Below are 25,779 nucleotides of genomic sequence, written 5' to 3' on the forward strand. Positions count from 1 at the left end.
CACACACACACACACACACAAAATGTTGGTAGCCTACTGAAATCCTCAAACTCTTTTAACTTTGCGTTGAGCAACAGTATTCTTAAATAGCAAACTATCTGCCCACAGTTCTTTTTTACTAAGCAGGGAGGAAGATTTGAAATGCTCCGTTTATATCAGACCAAGCTACTGAACCTTTGTAAGTTAATCTATTTAGTTTAATGTACATTGGCCATTTTAAGCTTTACACATACTTGTAGAAATTTTTTTTGTACAATTTTAAATGAAAGGCTTTGATGATTTGCAAATCATTCATCTTTAAAAAAGAAAAAAGAAATTAGGTTTTAATCAGGAAATATGCGTTTAACACAGTTTTTATAGAGAGTTTTATTGCTAATGACTAAAAGATGCTCAAGTAGTCTTTATTTGAAATGCTAACCGTGACAACAACACTAGATGGCGCTAGTGTAAAAGCAAAGAGGTGGCCTGAGCCCAGTGGATGACGGTTTGTGGCCAGGGCTAAATGACAATTGTTTTCATAATCGTAGTATAGTGTAAAATATCCACCATAGATTCCTGAAGCCTTCTTATTTTGATGGAACAACGTAGAAGAAACAGCAAATTGGCAAATGTATAGACTTTATGGTGAATAGTCAATTTTTGCTATAACATTTGCATATTGGTTAGTTACTAAAGTTTCAGTCATTTTCAGTCTATAAATAAATGTTATTTCAGTTGTAGTCGCTGTCACTGAAGCAACATAAATATAATTCAGAATTTTATTTGGGATGTTTTACCAGTATTACACAGACACAGCGTAGATCAGACTGTAAGATTCATATTTCATGATCCATTATTGCCATTTAAAAAGGGGATTTTACCATCATATACAGAATATATTCACTTGCCATATATACATACATATATAACATGTCTGCAAAAATAAAGGAATATTTTATTTAGCTACATTTACTTTTCATTGTCAGTGTTAAATACAATTGCAGTATGTTTCTGTAGTGCTATTCATTTTCAATCATATAATATTCTTATTGCACACTATTCCACAGACAAAGGCACCTGTCTTTTCCTTTTACTAATAATACCACCTACTCCACGCAGTAAAAACAAGCCAGCATCTCCATGCCTGCTACAGCGTAAACAATACAACAGCAGAACTAAATCCTGAGGAAGGTTCAACAAAATAATAATTATTGCTGGAGTGCAATACAGAGGTAAACAAAAACACAAAATACAGCCACGCCTCTCTTGTAGCACATCAACAGAAACACATTTTCCTTAAAGCTAATATAATATCCAAACAGGATATTCAAGTTTTATTTGTCCCCACCCTGTTTTATATGTTTGGAAACACATAGGTCAATAGTTTGTTGGAGACATACAATTTGTCATTTTTTTGTCCCTGTGGCTGTACAAGCACTTTCATGGCCAGCTGAGGCCCGTTCCCTTGCTATTTCATTACCAATGACACCAACATAATATCTGAAATTGATTTAAAGTGTTGAATGTGTATTTTATAGCTTTTCACTCTAATTTTAAATATGAACCCAAAGAGAGGTCAGTGCAAGTGAGGGAGGCCATCATTAGGCTGCAAAACCTGAACTAACCTATCAGAGAGACAGCAAAACAATGTAAAGTGCAGGATGACAGAATTCTTTCTTTCTTTTAAAAACATTTAAAACATTTGCATTAAAACAATGCCCATAATGCAACCGTTAATCTGTTAATGGCAAAGTTTTGCCAATGAAACCCCCTGAATTAAAGCTAAAAGTCTGCACATCAGTCTCATATTGATGAATTTAAAATCCACTGTGGTAGTGTGCAGGTGAAACGCTACAAAACTTGTGTCTTTGTCCAACAGATTACAAACCCAAATGCAGATTTAAGTATTTTTAACTTAATTACAGTCCAGTGCCACATCTACACACTGCAGGTCGTTCTCAGTAACGCACACTACACTCAGACTCGCTCAGGCTGCCGCTGCTGCTTCGTCCTCTCCACTGCTGTCCTCCACCTGACTTGCAGCTGGCGTTTTGTGGCGAGTGTAGGTCCTCCTCCCCGGTCTCGATGCCCAGGACCTGCCGCTGAACCAGCTTAGAGTAGAGTCCGCCGCTGGCCATCAGCTCACTGTGAGATCCCTGTTCTGCCACGTGGCCCCTGTCAATTACAATAATGTTGTCTGCCTTCTCCACTGTGCTGAGCCGATGGGCGATCACCAACACGGTGTGGTCCCGCAGGACATTGTTCAGAGCCTGTTGAACCTGTAGTGAATTCAGCAAATACATCAACACCTCTATATTATTCCATAATGCAAATATGCTGCATGTCTGCTTGGTAACAGCTGCTGTACTGAAGCTCTCCTCTGGCTTTGATAACACTTACAATGTGTTCACTTTCTGCATCCAGAGCACTAGTGGCTTCATCCAGGACTAGAACACGAGGGTTGCGGATGAGAGCTCTTGCAATGGCAACCCTTTGTTTCTGTCCCCCTGACAACTGTGTGCCCTTCTCGCCAACACCTCAAGAAAACAGTAAGGTAAAAGTCAGTCAAATACATCATTTCATCTTATGAAACACATCTCCATTTCTTTATTAAAGAACATAGCTCTATTTTTTGTATGGCTGTGATATTTGTGCATTTAAATCTGAGCACTGTGTTAGTTTTAAGCAGACCCTAGAGTCAGGCTCAGCTGGCAAATCAGCTGATCTCAGTGTCAGCCATACTATCTCATGGTCACTTCTTACTTTTCCACACATCCTATTGGCAGATCTCAAATGGTGCATGCTACTTAAGCTGTATCAGCCAACCTATAGTTTCTGATGCCTCTGCAAGCAGCTTTGCAATGTACAGTAAAGCTCTGTATAGTAAAACAAATCTGCCAGGGACCGATGTTAAATGTGACTTTTCCTCTTGAGGTCCCAGCTTAACAAGCATGTCCATTACACATAGAGCACATAAAAAGCTGATTTACAAATGAACAGATTTAATGATTACTTGTTTCATAGCCTTTAGGAAGAGTGGTAATAAAATCATGAGCGTTAGCCTTGGTGGCAGCCTGCAGCACTGCCTCCCTGGGGACATCAGTCAGGCCATAGGTAATGTTCTCCTCAACTGTGCGGGCAAACAGCACAGGCTCTTGACCTACAAGAGCCACCTGCAGACACACAATAAAGAATAGAAATTACTGTATGCTGAAGACTAACAAGCCAAGGGGTGTATTTGTATACAAAGTATGGTAGTTTTTTTTTTTGTTTAACCTTTTTTAATTTGTTTCTTTTTTAGACTAGTTTTTATCATTGCCAGCAGAAACTGACACAGGGCAGGAAAAATCAGAAAACAGTGATGGACAAACACATTGGCAGTTTTGCTCTTTTCGGGAGATTTTCAGACAACTACTCAACAACAGTTCTTGTGATGTTGGATTGTGCCAATGTGCACAATAGTGCATTTACTGTTAGCATGTTTATAGCCTCCTGAACACTGTATCAGAGCCAGGCCTCCTGCTTAGTCTAGTTCCTGCTGTGTTCTACATGTGAAAAAGTAAAACTGACCCAAGTCCCCAGATATTATACAAAGATTACACATGAAAATGTCTTTTACACTGACTAACCTTGGAGTGGAGGTAGTCATGCTGAAAGCTTTGAACAGGCTTTCCATCCAGCAGCACCTGGCCTTGCTGAGGAAGGTAGAAATTTTCCAGAAGATTCACACAGGAGCTCTTCCCACTGCCTGAAGGTCCCACAAGGGCAGTCACTTCTCCGGGACGCAGGAGGAATGACACCCCCTGCAAAAAGACCCATTTCAAACTAAGCAGACATAATGTCAACCGTATCCTAACTTCACCCTCATTTAGTTGGTTATATTGTTGCAATCTTCTAGTAAACTGCCCTCATCTCTACCACCATGAGTCAAACAGACCACTTGTGAATAATTTCTTCAGGTGTTCAGGATCCCTGAGGACAAACCTTGAGAATATCAGTTTCAGGGCGTGTCGGGTAGGCAAACGTGACGTCTTTAAATTCAACCAGACCGGCGCATGTCTCCGGAGCCTCTGTGCCATCAGAGGGGTGTTTGGGTTTCCTATCCAGATACTCAAAAACCTTCTCAGCAGCTCCAACTCCTTGCATGAGGCCCGTGTACACTGATGCAATGCTCTGCAAAGTGAAGACAACATGGATTCTATGCCATGTCTTCAGAACAGAAAACAAACGACCTGTGGAGAATGATAGGTGAAATACCTCAAGACATTCGCCGAGCTCTAGCATGTATATGAAAAAAGATATCAAGGCACCGCTACTCATCTGATTAGTAATCACAAGGTGGCCTCCATAGTAGAGGATAGCCAGCTCGAGAGCAAGCTCTGAGATCTGGAAAACACACAAAAAATCCCTTGCAGAGACCACTAAATAAACCATGCAGAATTATGTAAAGGGTAACTGCAGATACCTACACAACTGGACCACATGTAGCAAGCGTAGGCCAGGGCTTGTTTTTTGTTGAGCTGGAACATGACTAAGAGTTTGGCGTAATAGGAATCGGCCTCTCCATTCTCGTTGGCAAAGCTCCGCACCGTCCTCATGGCTGAGATGGTTTCTTCTGCAACTTTATTGGCCTCTGCGAGGGTTGTTTGCACCTTTTTGGTCAGATTCTGGAAAGAACAGAAGAAAATATAAAAGTTATCTAATCGTAAATAGTAGAGAGCCTGATTGGGAATAGTGTCAGGGATTCTTCTGTAGCAGGGGTGTGGTCTCTAGCCCGCCTGACCAGGAGGAGTCGAACATTAACTCAGCTCTTCCAGGGCACCCTGCAGACTCGGCTGCTGGCAACAGCAAGGGAGTGGGGCCGCCGCTGGGATGACGTGAACGCCAAACAGGAGTCCATCACAGGTCGACTGCAGGTATGCGAGTAAGACCTTCTGAGGAGGGTTTCACTTTTCTCTCTTCTTTATAATTGACCCTTGTTTTCTCTCTCTCAGCTCCTTGTCCCAGAGTGGGAGGGATTTGAAGCACAAAGGGAGGTTTGACCAGCTGACAGGAAACACCAGTGAAAAACTGAAACAACTGCAGGTGTGGGGTTGTTTTGATATGACACATACGTCAGAGACATTATCCTAAACTGGACTAACAAAGGACCATTAGTCCAACATGAAACTTATCTTACATAAGGTAAGGCTGAAGTTCATTGATAATTTTAATCAAAAACTTGTTGAAATATTTTTACTGAACATGCAAACATCTGCTGATGAAAATGTGTTGATCTATCGGTCTGTTATGAAGCAATTGCTATTTCTAATGTGTCTTTATCACTTTCTGATGGTTTATTAATTAAACAATACATGTATTAATTGTTGTATTATCTGTAGATATAGTATTTATATATATTTATTTATAGTATAGTAAAAATGTTTAATTATTACTGTTTAAATGACTAATATGTGACATGTATTAGTAGTGATGTGGTGCTGAGGGTTAAAATGCCTTTTTGTCTTTTGGTATACTACGAAATGGCAATAAACCATTAATATATGTCTATGCTGTGCTCGTATTTATTTTACCCTACTCAAATTCAATTTATGATACATTTTATTTTGAAAGATTTAAAATGGTTCTTTAAAGAACCTTTTTAAAAAATGGTTCTTTGAAAAACCATTAAAGGTGGACCCTGGGTCAGACAGACAGATGACAGTCTCAGGTGTATACACTGATACAAAACAGCACAAGAGAAGGAGGATTTAGTGTTTGTGTTATTACGAGTGCTAAACAAGAAGAGTTCCCAGATGTTACAGTGGACACATGTGTGACTCCTGTGATTAAAGCATCTTTCTTTCAGCTTAACGAGTGAACCGTCAGCTTGTTCAAACACACGTTAAAGTCCGTTTGGCTCGACACCACCGAACAGAGGCAGCAATATAACATAGCTAACATTAACAGTGCAGTGAATCCTGCTTGTGCCGTGATTCAGGACTGCAAACTGAGCAGCATCACTGACTTTCAGCTTGTTGTGTTTGTGGATATATGACTGACTTTAATTATCCATAAAATCATCAGATTCTCTGTAAGATTAAGGTCGACTATTGAACAGCGTATATTTTAAAGTAAAGGCTTTAAAACCAAATTACCAAATGAACCAAATGAATATTATGTCACCCCTGATGATCCACCAGGACAAACTCAGCAGTGTGTGAGGAAGAAGAGGAGGAAGAGCCAGCAGCAGCTGACAGATGGAGAGAGACAGACTGCTCCCTGTTTGTGAAGGACTGCTAGATAACGTGAATCCTGCTTGTGCCGTGATTCAGGACTGCAAACTGAGCAGCATCACTGACTTTCAGCTTGTTGTGTTTGTGGATATATGACTGACTTTAATTATCCATAAAATCATCAGATTCTCTGTAAGATTAAGGTCGACTATTGAACAGCGTATATTTTAAAGTAAAGGCTTTAAAACCAAATTACCAAATGAACCAAATGAATATTATGTCACCCCTGATGATCCACCAGGACAAACTCAGCAGTGTGTGAGGAAGAAGAGGAGGAAGAGCCAGCAGCAGCTGACAGATGGAGAGAGACAGACTGCTCCCTGTTTGTGAAGGACTGCTAGAAAAGTTTAAAATAACTAATTGTCTGTCCTGAATCAGTCTTATTAAGTAATGTTCAAATAATTTTATGATTCCAGTGTTTTCAGTGTGGGAGAAAGTACTCAGGGCCTTCAAGTTAAACACTATGAAAGGCAGCAACAGGTTTAATGTTCAGAAACCTAAAGTATGTATCAGCAGCAGAATGGAGCTAAAAATAAATGTTTGTTTCAGTTCTATGAAGCTTTGAGTATTTTGGATTAGTAGCACTGCTGTGTTTGTTGCATCATATTGCTGTAACTGTTTATATGCTTTATATATTCTGAGGTAAGTTGATCTAATGTGTTACATTATATTCTATAAGGATGTTATGTGTTTGTATACTTTCTGCCCAGTTAGACCCATTTAGCAAAGTCAGCCTGTTTAAGGCTCTGATATCTATTCTGTGTGACTTAAAGCAGTTATGACATGGTCTGATTTTCTCACCCAATAAAGGAATATTTCATATATCAGTCTACTCTTCATTTTATCAGAAACAGTTATCACAGCTCGTAAATTTTCTTTTTACACATATATGTAAGCATTGAGCCAAATTTAGTAATGCCAACATATTAAACGAACAATATTTGTCTCTTATGTATAATACATCTGTATATACACTGTGAAAGGTACTTGTCTTTGAGTGAAGATTTAAGGTGATAGGAAATATAAATAACTGCAACTTGAATCTTTGACCCAGAGTTCAAGCTCACTGCTGTAATATATCCTGTAATATATATATATATCATAATAATCTGACAATAAATATAATATTGGCCATTTTATATTTACATTACCACAGTCAGATGATTTTAGTCTCATGAACAACATAAGCTAATTGTTATTTACTAGCTAATCTTAAAATGACTGTTCATTACAGAAATGAAGCCCAACTATCATGTTTTACAGTCCTGTGGTCTCAGCTTCAGATACTCAACTAATCAATGTGATGTCATGACAAAAATGAATGACCAACAAAACATTTTTTCTCCTTCATTTACAGTCCCATTTCACAAGCCTCTCACTACTTATATGTAGTATGCGTAGTGCGCGTACTTCAAGCGTGTGGTCTCTTAATTGGGACACAGCCAGTGACGGCGGTGCTGGTGACAGAGGAGGAAGTAAATGGAATCGCAAGGGAGTAGGGCTGTTCGATATAACGATATATATCGGATGACGATATGAAAACGTCAATCGTTTCATATTACGCTATCGTTTGTGTCGTGTTGTGGCAAAATAAACTTTTTACGGCATTTTTTTAAATCGTTTTGATGGTCACTGTAGAATTTCTTAAAGTTCTCTCTTTCTCTTATATATTTAACATAACCACACTACAGACGGACAAGCGACTGTTTTTATCCGTTGACGTTTGCAACAACGACGGTAAAACCATCGCGTGGCTCCGTCGTCCGCTTCTTTATTTTCCACATAAACCTTTCACAATAACGCTGAAGATACTGTTGAGATTTTTCAAAATAAACTGAATCACGTGAAAGAGTACACAGAGTGTACGGATGAGAAGCAAGAAATAGCCATCAGGTGCTAAAAAATAAACCTTAGAATCAAACATTAGAACCGGCTTTTCCCCGCAGCACGCCATGTAATAAATACTCACAAAGAAAATGTCTAAAAATGTAAGGTTTCATGCATTGGTCAAAACACCTGACTCCAGGTACACGACCAGCTAAAAAAAAAAAAAAATACTCATGCAAATCGAGTTGCCCGACATTCATGGAATTTACAGAAAATGTAAAATTTTTGTGATATATACCGTTGTCGGGACGATAAATATCTAATATCGGGATATGAAATTTTGGTCATATTGCACAGCCCTACAGTCACTCCCTACAAGGAAGTGACTGTTTCCCGGTACCCTGGTGCAGAAGCAACGGAATCAGCTGCTGAAACACAAATATACACTTGCATGAGCACGGAAATCCAGTGTGTGTCAGGTCCTTTATCACACTTTTACAGTCTACACATGTCCCCCAGATGTGTCACAAGTAGACAATCACAAAGTTACTGTCTTGACAAGAAGACAGTTACACTATACTCTTACTAAATGCACAAAAGGCTAATTGTAGCTTTCTTCTTAAAAACGAATCCCCACACTGAGAAAAGAGAACTACTTTTAGCCGAAAATAACAGAGCATCTCATCCAAACAACATTATACCTGACATTACATTTATTGTTGTTAAGATATACATCGTGTGTACTAGGGTGACCATATTTTGATTTCCAAAAAAGAGGACACTTGGCACATTCATGAAGAATTTTAATAATACTGTTTGCTTAAAGAAAATTTTAACACATTTAAATAATGCATTCTCTGTGAATGAATGGTGAAATAAAAAATGTCTTGTAGGCTTTTACAAGTGAATCGCTACCTTATCGTGGTGGAGGGGTTTGTGTGTCCCAGGGATCCCAGGGGCTATGTTGTCTGGGGGCTTTTGCCCCCTGGTAGGGTCTCCCATGGCAAATTGGTCCTGGGTGAGGGACCAGACAAAGAGCGATTCAGAAGACCCTAATGAAAAGAATATCGAGGGAACAGTTTACCCTGCCCGGGATAGGGTTACCGGGGCCCTGCCCTGGAGCCAGGCCCAGGGAGGGTGCCCGAGGGCAAGCGTCTGGTGGCCGGGCCTTAGTCCATGGGGCCCGGCCGGGCACAGCCCAAAGAGGAGACATGGGCCCATCCTCCCGCAGGCCCACCACCCGTAGGAGGCACCATAGGGGTCGGGTGCATTGTGTGCCGGGTGGCGGCCAGGAGCGGAGGCCCTGGCGGACTGACCCCCGGCTGCCAAGACTGGCAATAGGGACATGGAATGTCTCTGGTGGGGAAGGAGCCTGAGTTAGTGCGTGAGGTTGAGAGGTACCGGCTAGATATAGTCGGGCTCACCTCTACGCATGGCTTGGGCTCTGGAACCAGTCTCCTGGAGAGGGGCTGGACTCTGTCTCAGTCTGGAGTTGCCCCAGGTGAGAGGCGGCGGGCTGGGGTGGGTATTCTAATATCCCCTCGGCTTGCTGCCGGTACGTTGGGGTTTTCCCCGGTGGATGAGAGGGTTTGTTCCCTGCGCCTTAGGGTCGGGGAACGGGTCCTGACTGTCATCTGTGCTTATGCGCCGAGTAGCAGTTCGGAGTACCCAGCCTTCTTAGAGTCCCTGGGGGTGGGGTGCTGGAAGGTGCTCCACCTGGAGACTCTGTTGTCCTGCTAGGAGACTTCAATGCTCACGTGGGTAATGACAGCGAGACCTGGAGGGGCGTGATTGAGAGGAACGGCCTCCCTGATCTGAACCCGAGCGGTGCTTTGTTATTGGACTTCTGTGCTAATCACAGTTTGGCCATAACGAACACCCTGTTCAAACATAAGAGTGTCCATAAGTGCACGTGGCACCAGGACGCTCTAGGCCGTAGGTCGATGATCGATTTTGTAACCGTATCACCAGACCTGCGACCATATGTTCTGGACACTCGGGTAAAGAGAGGGGCTGAGCTGTCAACTGATCACCACCTGGTGGTGAGTTGGATCAGGTGGCGGGGGAGGACGCTGGACAGACCTGGTGCACCTAAACGCGTAGTGAGGGTGTGCTGGGAACATCTAGCAGAGGCCCCAGTCCGCGAGATCTTCAACGCACACCTCCGGCAGAGCTTCAACAGCATTCCGAGGGAGACTGGGGACATTGAGTCCGAATGGACCATGTTCAGCGTCTCCATTGCCGAAGCTGCTGCATTGAGCTGCGGCCGCAAGGTGGTTGGTGCCTGCCGTGGTGGTAATCCCCAAACCAAATGGTGGACACCAGAGGTGAAGGGAGAAACCAGGCTGAAGAAGGAGTCCTATCGGGCTTGGTTAGCCTGTGGGACTCCGGAGGCAACCGACAGGTATCGACAGGCCAAGCGGAATGCGGCTCGGGCAGTGGCTGAAGCAAAAACTCGGGTGTGGGAGGAGTTCGGAGAGGCCATGGAAAAATACTTTCGGACTGCCTCGAAGAGATTCTGGCAAACCGTCAGGCGTCTCAGGAAGGGAAAGCGGTGCTCTACCTGCACTATGTATAGTGCTGGCGGAGCGCTGCTGACGTCAACTGAGAAAATTGTCAGGCGGTGGAAGGAATACTTCGAGGACCTCCTTAATCTAACTGACACGTCTTCCGAGGAGGAAGCAGAGTCTGGGGATGAGGGGAATGACCCGCCAATTTCCGGGGGCGAGGTCACTGAGGCAGTTAAACAACTCCTTGGTGGCAGAGCCCCTGGTGTTGATGAGGTCTTCCCCAAGTTCCTGAAGGCTCTGGATGTTGTAGGGCTGTCCTGGTTGACACACCTCTGCAATGTTGCGTGGAGATCAGGGGCAGTACCTGTGGACTGGCAGACTGGGGTGGTGGTCCCCATCTTTAAGAAGGGGGACCGGAGGGTGTGTTCCAACTACAGGGGGATCACACTCCTCAGCCTCCCTGGGAAAGTCTATGCCAGGGTGCTGGAAAGGAGAGTTCGTCCGCTAGTCGAACCTCGGATACAGGAGGAACAATGCGGTTTTCGTCCTGGTCGCGGAACACTGGACCAGCTCTTTATCCTCTCCAGGATACTTGAGGGTGCATGGGAGTTTGCCCAACCAGTCTACATGTGTTTTGTGGACTTGGAGAAGGCATTCGACCGTGTCCCTCGGGGTGTCCTGTGGGAGGTGTTGCGGGAGTATGGGGTGTCTGGCCCATTGCTACGGGCCATTCGATCCCTATACAACCATTGTAAGAGCTTGGTTCGCATTGCCGGCAATAAGTCAGACTCGTTCCCGGTGGGTGATGGGCTCCGCCAGGGCTGCCCTTTGTCTCCGGTTCTGTTCATAATTTTTATGGACAGGATTTCTAGGCGCAGCCAAGTGGCGGAGGGCTTTCGCTTTGGTGGCCTCAGAATCTCATCTCCGATTTTTGCGGATGATGTAGTTCTGTTGGCTTCATCGGGTGAGGGCCTCCAGCTCGCACTGGAACGGTTCGCAGCAGAGTGTGAAGCAGCGGGAATGAGGATCAGCACCTCCAAATCTGAGGCCATGGTTCTCAGCCGGAAAAGGGTGGAGTGCCCACTCCGGGTCGGGGATGAGTTCTTGCCCCAAGTGGAGGAGTTCAAGTATCTCGGGGTCTTGTTCGCGAGTGATGGGAGAAGGGAGCCGGAGATCGACAGACGGATTCGGGCTGCAGCTGCAGTAATGCAGACGCTGCACCAGTCCGTCGTGGTGAAGAGGAGCTGAGTGTAAAAGCGAAGCTCTCAATTTACCGGTCGATCTACGTCCCTACCCTCACCTATGGCCACGAGCTGTGGGTAGTGACTGAAAGAACGAGATCGCGGATACAAGCGGCAGAAATGAGCTTCCTCCGAAGAGTGGCTGGCCTCTCCCTTAGAGATAGGGTGAGAAGTTCGGCCATCCGGGAGGGGCTCAGAGTAGAGCAGCTGCTGCTCCACATCGAAAGGAGCCAGCTGAGGTGGTTCGGGCATCTGACAAGGATGCCCCCTGGGCGCCTCCTGGGTGAGGTGTTCCAGGCATGTCCCACCGGGGAGGAGGCCCCGGGGCAGACCCAGGACATGCTGGAGAGATTATATCTCTCGGCTGGCCTGGGAACGCCTTGGTGTTCCCCCGGATAAGCTGGAGGAGGTGGCTGGGAAGAGGGAGGTCTGGGTCTCTTTGCTTAGGCTGCTGCCCCCGCGACCCGGCCTCGGATAAAGCGGATGAAGATGGATGGATGGATGGATGGATGGATGGATGGATGGACAAGTGCAAAAGACTAATTTAAAAACCTCTAGAATTAAGTAACGTTACAGAAATAATGTCTCATTTGTATAAGAAAAATGACCAGTGAGGTATGGTTTCTGCTGTCTCATTTCGCGTTTCTAACCTCAATTAATTTTTTTTGCATGCCACCATTCTTCCAGTCAAAGTATGATTGGGAATATATTCTCTGGTAAGTCTGAGAAATGCCACAGTATTGGATTTTATTAAGATCTCAAAGAGTGACTTCAACTGAATGTAGCACTATGACACCATTGACAATAGCTTCAGTCTTGGTGCAGGCACTTTTTGGCTTTGTTAAAGTCTGGAAATGCTTCTCTTCTTTTAGCAACACACAAGTGCAATCCATGGATCTGTAGCTATTGTGACGCTTCATAGTATGAAATGCCAGTGCACTTTCTGCTGCAGATACAACAACATCCTCGTTTTTCCCAGGTGTAACAAAGAACTCAGTCAACTTACTAGATGAATTTTCGCCTCGCACAGCCTTTATATACAGGTGCATATAAGTGGTCCGCAGGTGCGCAATCGCTGTCAAAATAAAAGGCGCGCACCAGATAAGAAGTTGCAACGCACGTTTGCGTACATAAGATTTTCTGGAGGAAGACAGATATTTGTTTAGAACTCTTAAAGATGTCGAAGAAGTAAGCTCCTTTAAGCAATTACTTTGGTGTTCCTCCACCTCCAAAGAAATGTCAGAAGGAGTGCGAACCGCAAAAAGAAGCGCGTATTCTCGGAAAAGTGGTTGCAGGAGGTGAGCTGGCTTCAAACAAATGATGAACGCACAAAGATTTGGTGCAGAATATGCAGTGAAAATCCCACTCTAGCGAACAAAAACAGTGCCTTTTATATGTACGCGAACGCGCGTTGCAACTTCTTATCTGGTGCGCGTCTTTTATTTTGACAGCGAATGCGCACCTGCGGACCACTTATGTGCACCCCTGTTTATACGTTTTTAAACCTTTGTTAGACACACAAACGTATTTGCCAGCTCTGCACACAGTGGACTCCACCTCCCATTTATTCTGAGGGATGGTACAAGGGAAATTTGTTTTGCAGTTTGTCTGAAAAGATGCACTTGCGCTTTGGCATCTTGTGGCATCTTTTCAGCGCGCCGCTGCGCACTCTGTCCCGTCTGTGAGCGCGGAACAACCACTTACTTCGGGACGAAGTCGCACATATGGGTCCCTCTGTATGTCTATAGGAAAACCCGGACATTTTCATCCATCTCGAAAATCCCCCCGGACAGAACGTGAAAAGTGGACATGTCCGAGGAAAAGAGGACGGTTGGTCACCCTATGTGTACTCATGTTGTACAATGTGTTGAACTGTATTATGGTTATTGTTGTTTAACAGAGAGACAGTATTTTATTTGTCACCACAAGGAAGCACGTATGCTGCGTCATCAGCCCCTGAGAGAGAAAGTGTACCCCAACAAAAATGGCACCCATGAGGAAAGGTTTTGCCGCGTTCCCTAATGTGGAACAAAGTTCCCAAAATGTTAAGGACATTTTTGCCTCCGTCGTCATTTCCCTTTGACTTGATCACTGTTGATGCTGCAATACTCAACAACAGTAATAACTATTTCTCAAGACCACTTTAAAAAAATTACAATAATATCTGACTTCTTGGAAGCAAACTATAAAGAAATGAACATTCAGACAAAACTACTTTACCTTGTAGTATTCACCATAAAGTTTTGAGACTAGACCGATGAAAGGGAATCCCATGATGGTCACCAGTGTGAGCTTCCAGGACATGCCAAACATGAAGATGAAGAAGCCAACGCCCTTAATGACACTCCGCAGGAAGATGTTGACATTCTGGGAGATGAGGTCGCTCACCTGGGTGGTGTCAGCAGACAGACGTGAAAGGATGTCACCTGCAGGGTTACAAGGGCGTGGAATAACATTAGAACGGATCAATGGAAGGGAAAGATGTGTGCACAGGAACTCGCGTTCAACATCACCTGTGTGATTGTCATCAAAAAAGGCAATTTCTTGCCTCATCAAGGTTCGGAAAAGATGGTTCCTGAGACGAAGGTTTAATCTCGCCAACGTCAGGGTGAAGACACCTCCTCGTACTCCGATTGCAAGTGAACTGAGGAGAGAGAAAAGACTGCCATGAAGCAGTTCTGTGGTTTGGCATTTAACACACGTCATCATCTAAACAAAGCAAGCAGCTTTGCCAAGGATCATCTCAGTATATAAGCTGAATGCATTCCTCTGTGTAATTTACAACAAAATGTAAACAAAACATTAAAAAACAAAAATTAAAACCTACAACTGCGGATGCTCACCTGGCTAAGGCCAGTGCTGCAAGTATGATCACAGGTTTGGCAAAGTACTCCATGCTTTGGTGAACCACAATACTGTCTATGGCTTTCCCATAGTAGTACGGTATGAAAGCCTCACCTGAAAGCAAAGAGTCATCATTACTTAATGTTTTTTAAAGTCTAAGTTGAATTGATGATCCATACATAAAGGCTTTGTGACAACTTGAGCATTCAATTTTATTTAATTAGTTTTTTATCCATCCATCCATTCGCTTACGCTTATCCCTTTCAAGGTGGCGGGGTGTGCTGGAGCCTATCCCAGCTGTCATAGGGCGAGAGGCGGGGTACATCCTGGACAGGTCGCCAGTCTGTCGCAGGGCCAACACACAGAGACAGACAACCATTCATGCTCACATTAACACTTATAGGCAATTTAGATGGATCAGTTAACCTATCCCCACAAGCTGCATGTGTTTGGACTGTGGGAGGAAGCCGGAGTACCCAGGGAGAACATGCAAACTCCACACTGAAAGACCACAGCCTGATGGAGAATTGAACTCAGGACATTCTTGCTGTGCGGCAACAGTGGTAACCTCCATGCTCGATGCTTTTTTTTATTCAATTCTAAATCAGAGTGAAAAATAAGGTCACTGTACATTCATAGTGAGAGCGTTTTTTGTTTTTTGGGACATTTGGGACTCCCCTTGTCCCAAATGTTTTTCTAACATTTAGGAACAGAACCTCGAGGTGTTTGGGCTCACCCTTAGAGCTCAGATGCTCAGTTCCTGGGGAGCAGTTCAGGCAAGGGAAGATTAGTTAAGATGCCTCCTGAACACCTCCAATATGAAGTTTTTCTTGTATACCCAACAAGAAAGAGACACCTGGGCCCACCAAGGACATGCTGGACAAATTATGTCTCTTGGCTGGTTTGGGATATCCTTGTGAAAGAGCTGGAGGCTGAGGTGGAGGAAAGTGAGTTCTAGGCGTCTCTGCTCAGACTGTTGCCCCTGTAATCGCTTTTTAAGCAGCACAAAACCAATGGATGGATGGACAAATGCATAGTTTAGATGTACGAGTACAGAAAAAACCTCAAATTTTTATATTGCACTTCAAAGAAAATGAGCAAACTTCCAAAATGATTTGAATGAAATGTGTGTATTTAATGATATTCCATAAATTAAAGAATTGATGAAACTGATAAAACCGTGAGTGCTGTTGGAGGCTCTGGCATTCAGCCCACTGTTACAAACAATAATGAGCCTTAGAGTTACTTAGTATGACTTTGACCTATTAATGTAGGTATAGACGTTTATTGGCATTCACCAAATATACCATTTCCAGCTCTTTTATTTTTATTCTTGGACTCTAATAGAGACGCTTTGTATGCTTCACAGTTGAAATGAAACCTAGCGTTTAATATACAGGGCCTTGGCACAGGCACCGTTTAAGTCAACTTTCTTCTGATTGGCTAGTCCTTTGAAACAGAAGGTTTGAACAGCAGGTGGCTGAGGCTTCTGGTTAGTAATGTAGATGAATATACTGATCAATATCTTTGGGCTTTATGACAAAAAACATTTGTCTTTTAGCAACTGGGACCCATATGAGCGAGTTAGGGGTCCTTTTAATAATTCCATGACAGAAAGCATCAACAGTTGGAACATATTGAAAAGAACACACTTGTTTTTCTACCATAGCACTTATCTGTAATTAAAAAGTGTTGTGTAACGTGGCATGAGTAGCGTAATCAGAACCTGCAGACTCAGTTTTGTCAGTTGCATTGGGGCAGTGTGTCTAAATCCTTTATAACAGACAGCAGTAAATAATGTGACATTAAGGACACTCACACACAGCAGAGATGATGAGGAAGAGGACAGCAACAGAGAGCAGCTCAGCATCCTTTTTGCAGTAGCTCAGCAGGCGTCCCAGTGTGGCCCCCGAGCTGCTGTCCTTCTCCTTCTTTCTCTCAGAGCCCAACTCCTGCTCCTCCTCGCCAACTGTCTCCACCAGCTTTTCAGTGTCCTCACGGCCCCTTGTTCCTCTACCACTACTGCTGCTCTCAGACTCCGGCTCCTTCCCCAGCCACCTCCAGAGCAGCATTACTCCCAGAGAAGAGGCACAAGTCCAACATATCAGGCTCAAGAGCCAGGGCTGGTGACTGATGCTCACCTCAGTCAGCATCAGCAGCTTGGCCAGTGTATAGGTGATGACAATCAGACAGATGAGGAGAATAAGGCTGGTGGATTTAGCAACCCTCTGCGGGCCGTCCACCTTGTTCCATGTCACCCCTAAAGAGGCTCCCAGCAGGAGGGAGGCTCGGAGCAGCACTGTCCCCCAGATGTCCAGTGCAGACTGAAGGATATTAAAGTTGAGGGCATCCTCTGTGAAGGTGCTCAGCTGTGATCCATGTGCGTACAGGACAGTGGTGGTGACAACATCCAGGAGGACGTATGACACGATGCAGCCCACAGCCACGTTGATTCCCATGCTGATTATCAGAACAGAGAGCAGCACCGGCACAAAGCAGCAAACAGCGGCTTGAGAAATGATCGGTTACAGTGCAGCAGCGGTTTGAATAAAATGTGAGAAAAGTTTCTCAAAACATACACCAGACAAGAACACAAACACTCAGCAAAACCGGATTATTTTAGTTATTCTTTCCGGTCTTTTTCCGTTTTATGCAGCTGCACAGAAAATATCAAGTAGTCTTATTACAACTACCAGCATTTAGGACGTCACTACATTGTTAATGATTGTCCAGCCATGCCGCAACATTACTGTAACACATATCCTGCTACATTGTTGGCTAGCTTTGTGAATTAGCTTCTTGAGGGCGGTCAGCTGCGTTGCGTTACACTTCCGTGTTAAATCTTGTCACTGTCCAGCCCCGACAGCATTCAGTAACTCACTGAAACCCCTCTCCTTATTCAATGTTGTCCTCAAACACATGCATTACAACCCAAACTGACTCAAGTTCGTGTAACGAATACATGAACTTCGATACCGGCGTTCAAGAAGACGCCGGCATCGAAGCTCGTCTAGATTACAGAAGATTAAGAGCAGGCAGTGATTCTCTGCGGCACACTAGTGAGCGTTTCTACCACCAGTTCATCTTTTTTGCTATCTTGTGTTTTTCTACTCAAGAGGTTCACATGTCCCTAACCCGAATACGAAGCCAATAACGTCTGATGGTTAAAGAATGCCCACTCGTGTTCTGCAGACTACAGAAACCCGCTTTTAAATGGCTAAAGTTACAGGAAAGAAGACAGAGTGATACATCTTTCCTTTTAGCTTTACGGATGTTGCCATAAAGTCTCGCTGAAAATGACCAGTTCGGCTCCTCCCAGTTTTCCATTAAAGTGGACATGGAACATAACATGTATCACTCTGTTTGTGAAGCTAGATTTAAAACAATCAGTCTTTTAACCTTCTGTTTTTACAGCATGTGCAGTGCCATCTGACACCAATATGACATCACTGGGTTGGCGGGTCAGAAGTACGAAGTTACTATCAGTTAATTACTATCAGTAAGTTAATGACTTACTAACATGTTGTTGTTGCATTGGGTTTTAGGTCATCTCATCTATCATGCGAGTCACCACAGAGCTTCTTAAGGTAAACTCAAGCCAACTGAAGCCTAGCAAACCCTCCCAGCTGTGGTCATATCAGACTGAAAGATGGCATCAGAGTTTTAAAGAATCTTGGTGTTTGTGTTACTTTGTCCACTGACTTTTGAGGTTGTGAAAGTCAACTTTACAGTCACTGTGATCTTTTTGTTATTTAGTGAATTAAACAGAAATTCTCGAAATTATTGTGACTTTCATACATATCTGTGATTTATTGGAAGAGATCAAAACTAAGACAACAAGGTGGCGGGGTGATTAGCACTGCTCCCTCACAGCAAGGTCTTCAGTTCGAATCAACCACGTGGCCTTTCTGTGTGGAGTTTGCGTGGGTTCTCTGTGGGTACTCCGGTTCCTCCCACAGTCCACAGACATGCAGTTAGTGGGGTTAGGTTAACTGGTAATAGGTGTGAATGTGAGTGTCTGTGTGTTAGCCTTGTGATAGACTGGTACCTTGTGGTAGCTGGGATGGGCTCCAGCCACCCCGCGACCCTGACAAGGATAAGTGGAAGAGAATGGATGGATTAAAACTAAAGTGAAATAACTACTATTTGAGCTCACGTTTAGAAACCAAAATTCTATTATTACTTATGACTAATTCAACAAATTTGAATATTTATAAACTTATTAGCTCAGTGAGACATTTGTTTTTGTAGTTTGTGTGATGTGCAGTAGAGCCAGCATATTTTTCAAAGATGATATACATTTTAAATCACCAGGAACTCTTGCAACAAGGTGTAGAGTGCCCTCTGGTGGACAAACAATGCAATATCGACACTCGTAACACGGTGAAAGGGTGTTTCTCTCTTCTCTTTTTTTACTTCTTAAATTTTCATTTATCTGTTGTTGTAAATGCCGATATCAATGAGTGATGATCGGATAACAATTTTCCACTGACAAATTGGTCAGGCTTTAATAATAACTACACATCTAGTATACATAAATGAAACAACACCTTTATTTGTAAAGTATTTTAGCAAATAAAAGGTACAAATACCTTTATAGTACTGCAAAATGAAAATAAGTTAAGATGATTTTCAGGAGAAACAACAGTTCATTGGGGAAAAGAGTGTGGGCGTAAAAGAAGATGTGGGCCGCTGGTTGGATTCCGGATGAAATTCCAGATAATTCAGGTACCTTTGGTGCCTTGCACTGACCAGAGTATCACCAACATCCGGAACATCTTCTGCACCTACACCCTTCTCAGTTTACATCGGACTCAGCCAAGTGATACACTAACTCAGTCTTTACATCCTCTGAGCTGCTCTGCTCGGTGGCCAGCACCGTCTCAACGGGAAAAGTCAAATACAAACGCTCCTCTTTCACTTTTTTCAGTGAAGGTGCTTCTCTTGGAGAAAACATGGGGTCTGCCGCTTTAAAGGTCACTGGGGACATGTTGTGTGACTTACGCTTGGCATTCTTCTTCTCTTGTTTGTAGGCTGCATTCATATTGGCTAACACCTGAACATGGAACCAAAGGATAAAAGAGACAAAAACCAAATGAGCTTCCATGCACGTTTGCTGTCACTTAATTTAAGGCTAATAACAGAGATTATGGAGGATGTTATAATGTGATTCTCTAATAGATCAGTTTAATTTGCTAAATCGACTTAATCAACTTTAATTTAACGCACGTGTAAAAAAAAAAAAGCACTGAAATCAATTATTTTTCCACAATTATTAAATAGATTCAACATCTTTCTACAACAGAAGTGCAGACTGCACAGATGGTACCTCCCGAAAGGAAAAAGTAGTATAGCTTACTAGGGTATATTAGACTTAACAGTTACTATATACAGTAATGGACTTCTATACATTTTACATCAGATTAAAACTTTGGTTGTAAGATTCAGATAATTATTTATTAAAAGCTCGACATTTTAAATGAGAATAAGAAAGAAAAGTATTTCTTTGTGCCCCCTTATCTCTGTTAACGCCCTACCTGCCCCCTAGCAAAACTTTGCTAGATCCGCCCCTGCACAGTTACAGCCGTCAGCTACGTAGAAAAAGATCCTGGTGTAGAAAGTAATAATGAATAAATTCTAACAACAGCTTATCAAGCTTAAACGTGCTGATGTTGTTCAGCTGCTGGTTTCCTCTTTCTGGTGCGAAGTGGGCCAAAAACAAACAAGAGAGACAGAGTCGTGACAGAAAATCCGATCAGCTGATCATTGATCAGTTTCATGATTGAAGTAGCAGCAGGAGAGGGAGGGGGAGAGAAGAGGCAGTCGCTCCACATATCGGTTGTTAAGTTTAACGCGGGAATGCTTTACAAATATTCAAAGATGAACTTACACACTTCCTTTACTTCTCTCTGGGATCACTTCCTCGGAGATGAAATGCCAGTTTGGTAGCGAGGCTACAAATGCTCAACCAGACCTCCGACAGGTCTCGCACAGCCGCTCTATCACGTGAGCACACTGCTCCGACGTGCTGAGGTTATGAGCTGAGTTACGCCATGTCGCAAGTTTTGTGAGGTGCTTTCGTGGTTTTTAATGGATCGGATTACATTTTTTATTTCTCTCCGATATCCAATCCAGTAATTTAGGTCAGTATCGGACCGATACCGATACGTAATATTGGATCGGTCCATCTCTACTAATTACGATTTTAAATTTGGATCTATCACTCCAAAAGACTTGCTGCCACTTATCTGCAGTCCAGTTCTTGTGGAATTTGGCATTCCTCAGCCTTTTCTCCCCATTTCCCCTCCTTAACAATAGCTTCCTGTCAGTCATCGTTCCACTGAGATAATTTCTGAACAGGTTTCAGTGATCGTTAGATGGGTCAGACACACGTCTTAGATTTTCTGTCAGAACTTTGCAGGATATTTTTCTAATTCTTACAGACATGACTTTTCTCATACGGTTCATCTATTGTAGATTGTTGTTTTCATTCCTGCCACATCGTTTGTCGTCCACTTGTCCCGTTTCCTTAGGACACACTGCACAACATGTCCACATATGCCAAGTATTTGTCAGTCATCTTAGTGGTGCAAAAATACTATTTCACATCTGTCAAAGGCGTTATCTTTGGCAACTAAAGAAGAGTGCACAAATTGTGTGTTTTTGCAACAGACAGCTAGTAACAAAGTACCTATAGGTACAATTTAAAGTTGATTCTTTGCCAAGTTGTCTGTTATGTGCGGACACAACAATGACTCATCCCTTGAGTTAGCTGCATTTTGTTTATGCTTGAGTGATTCACAGATCAGTGCTAAGTGGCTTAACATAACAGAAACCAATCCCCTGCAAATATTCAGGTACAAGGGCTGAACTGACAATGAGTGAAGAATGATCAGAGCCTGGGGAACTGCTGTTCAAGACCACGTTAGGAAAATGACAAGACTATCTGGCTCCTTGTTGGCAAAATATAAGGAAATGTTTAGTGGCTCAAGACTTTTGCACACAACTTCATTAGGATGCAACTATTGTTTTATAACAGACTTCCTGACCTCTGCCTGGATTCGTGCGATCGCACACTCGATCACCAGCATCCATTTTCACTTAAGGAAGACAGAAGAAAATGATGAGAATTACCAGCTGCTTAACAGAGTTCTGCTGCTCCTGAATGACACTCATGTACGCAGAGGCCTTCTCCTTCGTAGAGTACACATCCTGCTCCGGCTCGTCACGATTCAGCCGACTTGCTGCGTTCTACATGAAAGGAAATTATGTTTGAGGAATGGCAAACCAATCAGGTGTTTAGAGCTCACTTATCTCCTGCAGTCTCACCTCATTTGGTAAACTGGCTGTCCTGTTAAACATGAGAGAGTAAGGAGTGAACTTTGTTGTGGGGTTGGTGGATGTCCTGAACAGAAACAGCACAGGGTCGAGAAAATCATCCCATTCTGCCTGCTTCTCCGACACCATCTGCAGTATGGCTTCTTTCAACAGAGGGCTTGTGCAGTCGTGGAGTGGGTTGAGCTGAGGCTGGTCCACAGGAGAGACCTTCTGTGTGATGCTCCACCTTTCAAACAGCACCTTTGTCACCTAGAAAATTAAAAATCAAGATCAAAACATGCCTCCGTAGTGTTGACCTACTGTTCTCAATCTTATTATTTTATACGATTCTGCTGCTGTAGTCTCACCTTATCACAGAAGTCAGCATTCTGTGTACAAACTATCATTTTAGGAGCACCGAACCTGATTAAAAACAGAGCAAAGATCAGCATCAGGCTGAAAAGCACCACTGTAGGTATTTAATTCTTGGTAATTTTGCTCATGTGCATGGTCTGCAAATAAGTTGTTTTCAACCTGTATATGCATTTAGAGATGCATCTTGCAACCGAGGCAACATCTGTCTTTTGCACTGGGAAAGCCTCTGGCCATTTAGTGAAGTAATCAATCACCACCGTGACATTCTTGTTGCCTCTCTGGGTCTCTGGCAATGCCCCTGACAAAGAGGAGAGACAAACCACACAGTCAGCCTAACATCTGTGGAAAGAAATGATCTTGCAGACATAATCAAAGAGAATATTTTAAAATGAACTGAGGCAAAAACCTATCGTGTCAATCCCGACAATTTCCCAAGGTGCATCCACTTTTATTGGCCGAATAGTTCTCGACTGGTTCTTATTTCTCTCTGTGTGCTGACACGTTTCACAGACTTTTATCTGAAACAGTGGTAACAAAAGTTAGACACTGTTGTCAGTATTCCTAACAGATTTGAAAAAAACAAACAAACACCATACACAGAGGAATGTGTGTACCCAGTCCACGACGTCCTTGATGATTCCCAGCCAGTAGTACTTGCTCTGGATCCTGTGGACGGTCTTCTTCTGGCCCAGGTGATGGCCAATATCGCTGAAGTGGCAGTCGAGAAAAATCTGCCTCTTCCTCTCAGACTCAATCACCACCTCCCTCTTCTCTTCTTTCTTGGGCCCCACATAGTAGAGCTTGCCCTCTTGAACACAGATATAAATCAGGGAATCATGTAGTGAGAAACTTAATCCCGGGTCATACCATACCGCATTATAAATGTAGGCATTTAATGTCGTCTTGATCTCTAGCAAAAGTAGACATTTACATGATCAAAACTGCGAACTGCCTGAAAACAGCTGTGGTCTATCTTTAATTCGGCAAATAAACAGGTTATCTAAAAATGAATATTATTCCTGTAATCGTTTTCATCTAAAGTGCCCAAGAGCTCATTTTTGCAAGCACCGAGGATCAGTTTTAGAATTGTGAGTAGCCGCATTTTCTGCAGATCCCTACTGATCCACCTAGTCATGCCCTAAACGTTATACCAGCCTAGCAAGGAAATTTTAAATCAGGGGAGGGAGAAGCCAGGAGTTAAACTGACTGCTGGAGATGAACAAAAGCAACACACACCGCTGCTGAACCGAGTGACTGAATGAAGCCCTACCATCGATGATGAATTTCTGAGCGTATCTCTTGAGGTTCTTCTTTCGTATCGGATTCATCGTCTGAGGAAAACTGCCTTTAGCCACAAACGTGTAAATGTCTCCGAGTTTGTTGGAGCTGGATTCAACCACCTCCTCCTCAGCCACTGGCAGTGACTCCACGCTCAGCATTTCACAGGATGAAAGTGAGCACAGCCAGTGTGCTCCTTATTAAACATAGAAATACCTTTTGCCCAACGGCATCATTAGCATCTAAACTACAGAAACACAAGAGTTACAGGTCAGAATGAAAATACTGTACCTGTCTTCTTCTACTTTGTCCTTTAGGTGGTTGCTATCAATTATTGTTTCTTTAGCACCCCCTTCTGGAAGTATAGCCGTAGGTACTCAGAGACGTCTCTTAAAAAAGAAAAACAAAACAATCGTAGCTAAAAGTTAGCCGGAAGTAGCAGTTTGCTAAGTTTTGCTAAGTTTTTTTTTTTTTTGTATTTTTTTGTTTGTTGGTTGGTTTTTGTTTATTTGTATCAGTTTTTCTCGAATGTCTTAACTTCTGACCTTAGCTCTAAAAAGTATAAATCTATCGTAAATCTTGACTTAAAGCTTGATTTAGACCGGTTATGTAGTAACCGGAAGCATCTTTTATCCCTACACTACAATTTTCCACGCCATTCAAGTGGTCGTGGTATTTTGTTTGGTCACTTCAGGTTACGTAAAATGTTGCTGGGTAGGGTAAAATGGGAATCCGGTTATGGCATAAGTTATGACGTAGATCTAACGCAGAAGTAGGGAGAGGCCAGCCACCCTTCATGCAATGGGCGATCTAATTCTTTCAGTCATTAGATAGAACTTGTGAACATATGTGAGTGTGGGTGTGGATGCAAGATGAAAGATACTTAAATTCCTCCACTTGGTTAAAAACTCGTGTCTGGCCCAGAGTGGGCAATCCCCCCTTTTCCAGCTGAGAATAAATGCCCTTAGGCTTGAGGATGCTAATTCTCATTCCCGCCACTTCAGAGTCGGCTGTGAACCACTCCACTGTAAGCTGGAGGCCACGACTTCAAAAAAGCAACACAACCACATCATCGACAAAAAGCAGAGATGAGATCATGAGGCCACCAAAATGGAAGCCTTTCACCACTTGGCTGCACCAAAAAATTCTGTCCATAAAAATTATGAAGAGTATCATAACAAAGGACAGCCCTGGCGAAGTCCAACACCCACCATGAAATAGTTTGACTTACTGCTGGCTCTTACTGCAGTTGCACATGCACCAAATGGCTCACAGTAAGTGGGCAGAAACCCCATATTCATAAAGCATCTCCCACAGAAGGTGGACCCAAGTCCACAAAACAGACTTGTTGTGCACTCTGGTGCACACTTAAATATCCTTGAGAGGATAAAGAGGTGGTCAAGCATTCAATACAGGACAAAAACCAAACTGATGTATAACTTCCGATGGAGGCTGACTGGCGCCCCCACTCCTTCAGTTGAAGTCAGCAGCATCCCACCGTTGTCCACCATCTGGTTCAGGGAACATGTGGAACATGATCCATTCGAACTCAGTGTCAACCACAAGTTTCACTAAGCAATGATCCAGACACAAGTGCATCCAATGTTCCTCCAGGAACCTTCAAAATCATACTAAAAAGTGTAGTTTTATACTGAAACCACTTTAGTTCTGTTAAAACTCATGATTACAGTCTAACCACAGGCGTCATAACTTCAACTAGTGCTTACTGACACATTACTGCACATACAGTGGAAAACAGACAAAATCAATAAGTCCCTTTTTTGATACATCTCGAGTCCATGACTGTCTCCATCTGACTCCCAGGTGCATGTTTTTTTTAATACTTATATTTTTCTACAGATTATAACATCACCCACCCACCCAACACACAAACACATAGACATACTGTGTATACGCACACACACACACACACACACACACACACACACACACACACACACACACACACACACACACACACACACACACACACACGAAAATAAAAATTAAAACATGGACTTAGGCTCAGTGTATATAAGGGCTGTTCATATTTGATATAACTGTCTCATGTTTTTGACGCCTTTTGGACGGAGGGGCTATTGACGGATGGAATGGGATGTATGTATGTATGGT

At 43.2% G+C, this 25,779-nt stretch overlaps 1 protein-coding gene across 2 annotated transcripts; it reads right to left on the reverse strand.

Moving 5' to 3' along the window:
- Window positions 1–671: 671 nt before the first annotated feature.
- abcb9 (ATP-binding cassette, sub-family B (MDR/TAP), member 9) lies at window positions 672–17,712 on the reverse strand. Of its 2 annotated transcripts, XM_026186795.1 has the most exons (11): window positions 16,496–17,712; window positions 14,676–14,790; window positions 14,346–14,476; window positions 14,053–14,258; window positions 4,449–4,646; window positions 4,237–4,365; window positions 3,964–4,152; window positions 3,609–3,782; window positions 2,993–3,152; window positions 2,380–2,516; window positions 672–2,258 (listed from the first exon to the last, which is right to left on the reverse strand). In XM_026186795.1, exons 1-11 carry the CDS (start codon window positions 17,133–17,135, stop codon window positions 1,938–1,940), a joined length of 2,400 nt encoding a protein of 799 aa, XP_026042580.1. In that variant the 5' UTR covers window positions 17,136–17,712; the 3' UTR covers window positions 672–1,937. The 2 variants fall into 2 exon arrangements, with proteins under 2 accessions (XP_026042580.1, XP_026042578.1); XM_026186793.1 differs by having other exon boundaries at window positions 3,964–4,365.
- Between the last annotated feature and the right edge of the window lie 8,067 nt (window positions 17,713–25,779).

This window comes from Astatotilapia calliptera, chromosome 12, assembly GCF_900246225.1.
Source record: "Astatotilapia calliptera chromosome 12, fAstCal1.2, whole genome shotgun sequence".
NCBI lineage: Eukaryota > Metazoa > Chordata > Actinopteri > Cichliformes > Cichlidae > Astatotilapia > Astatotilapia calliptera.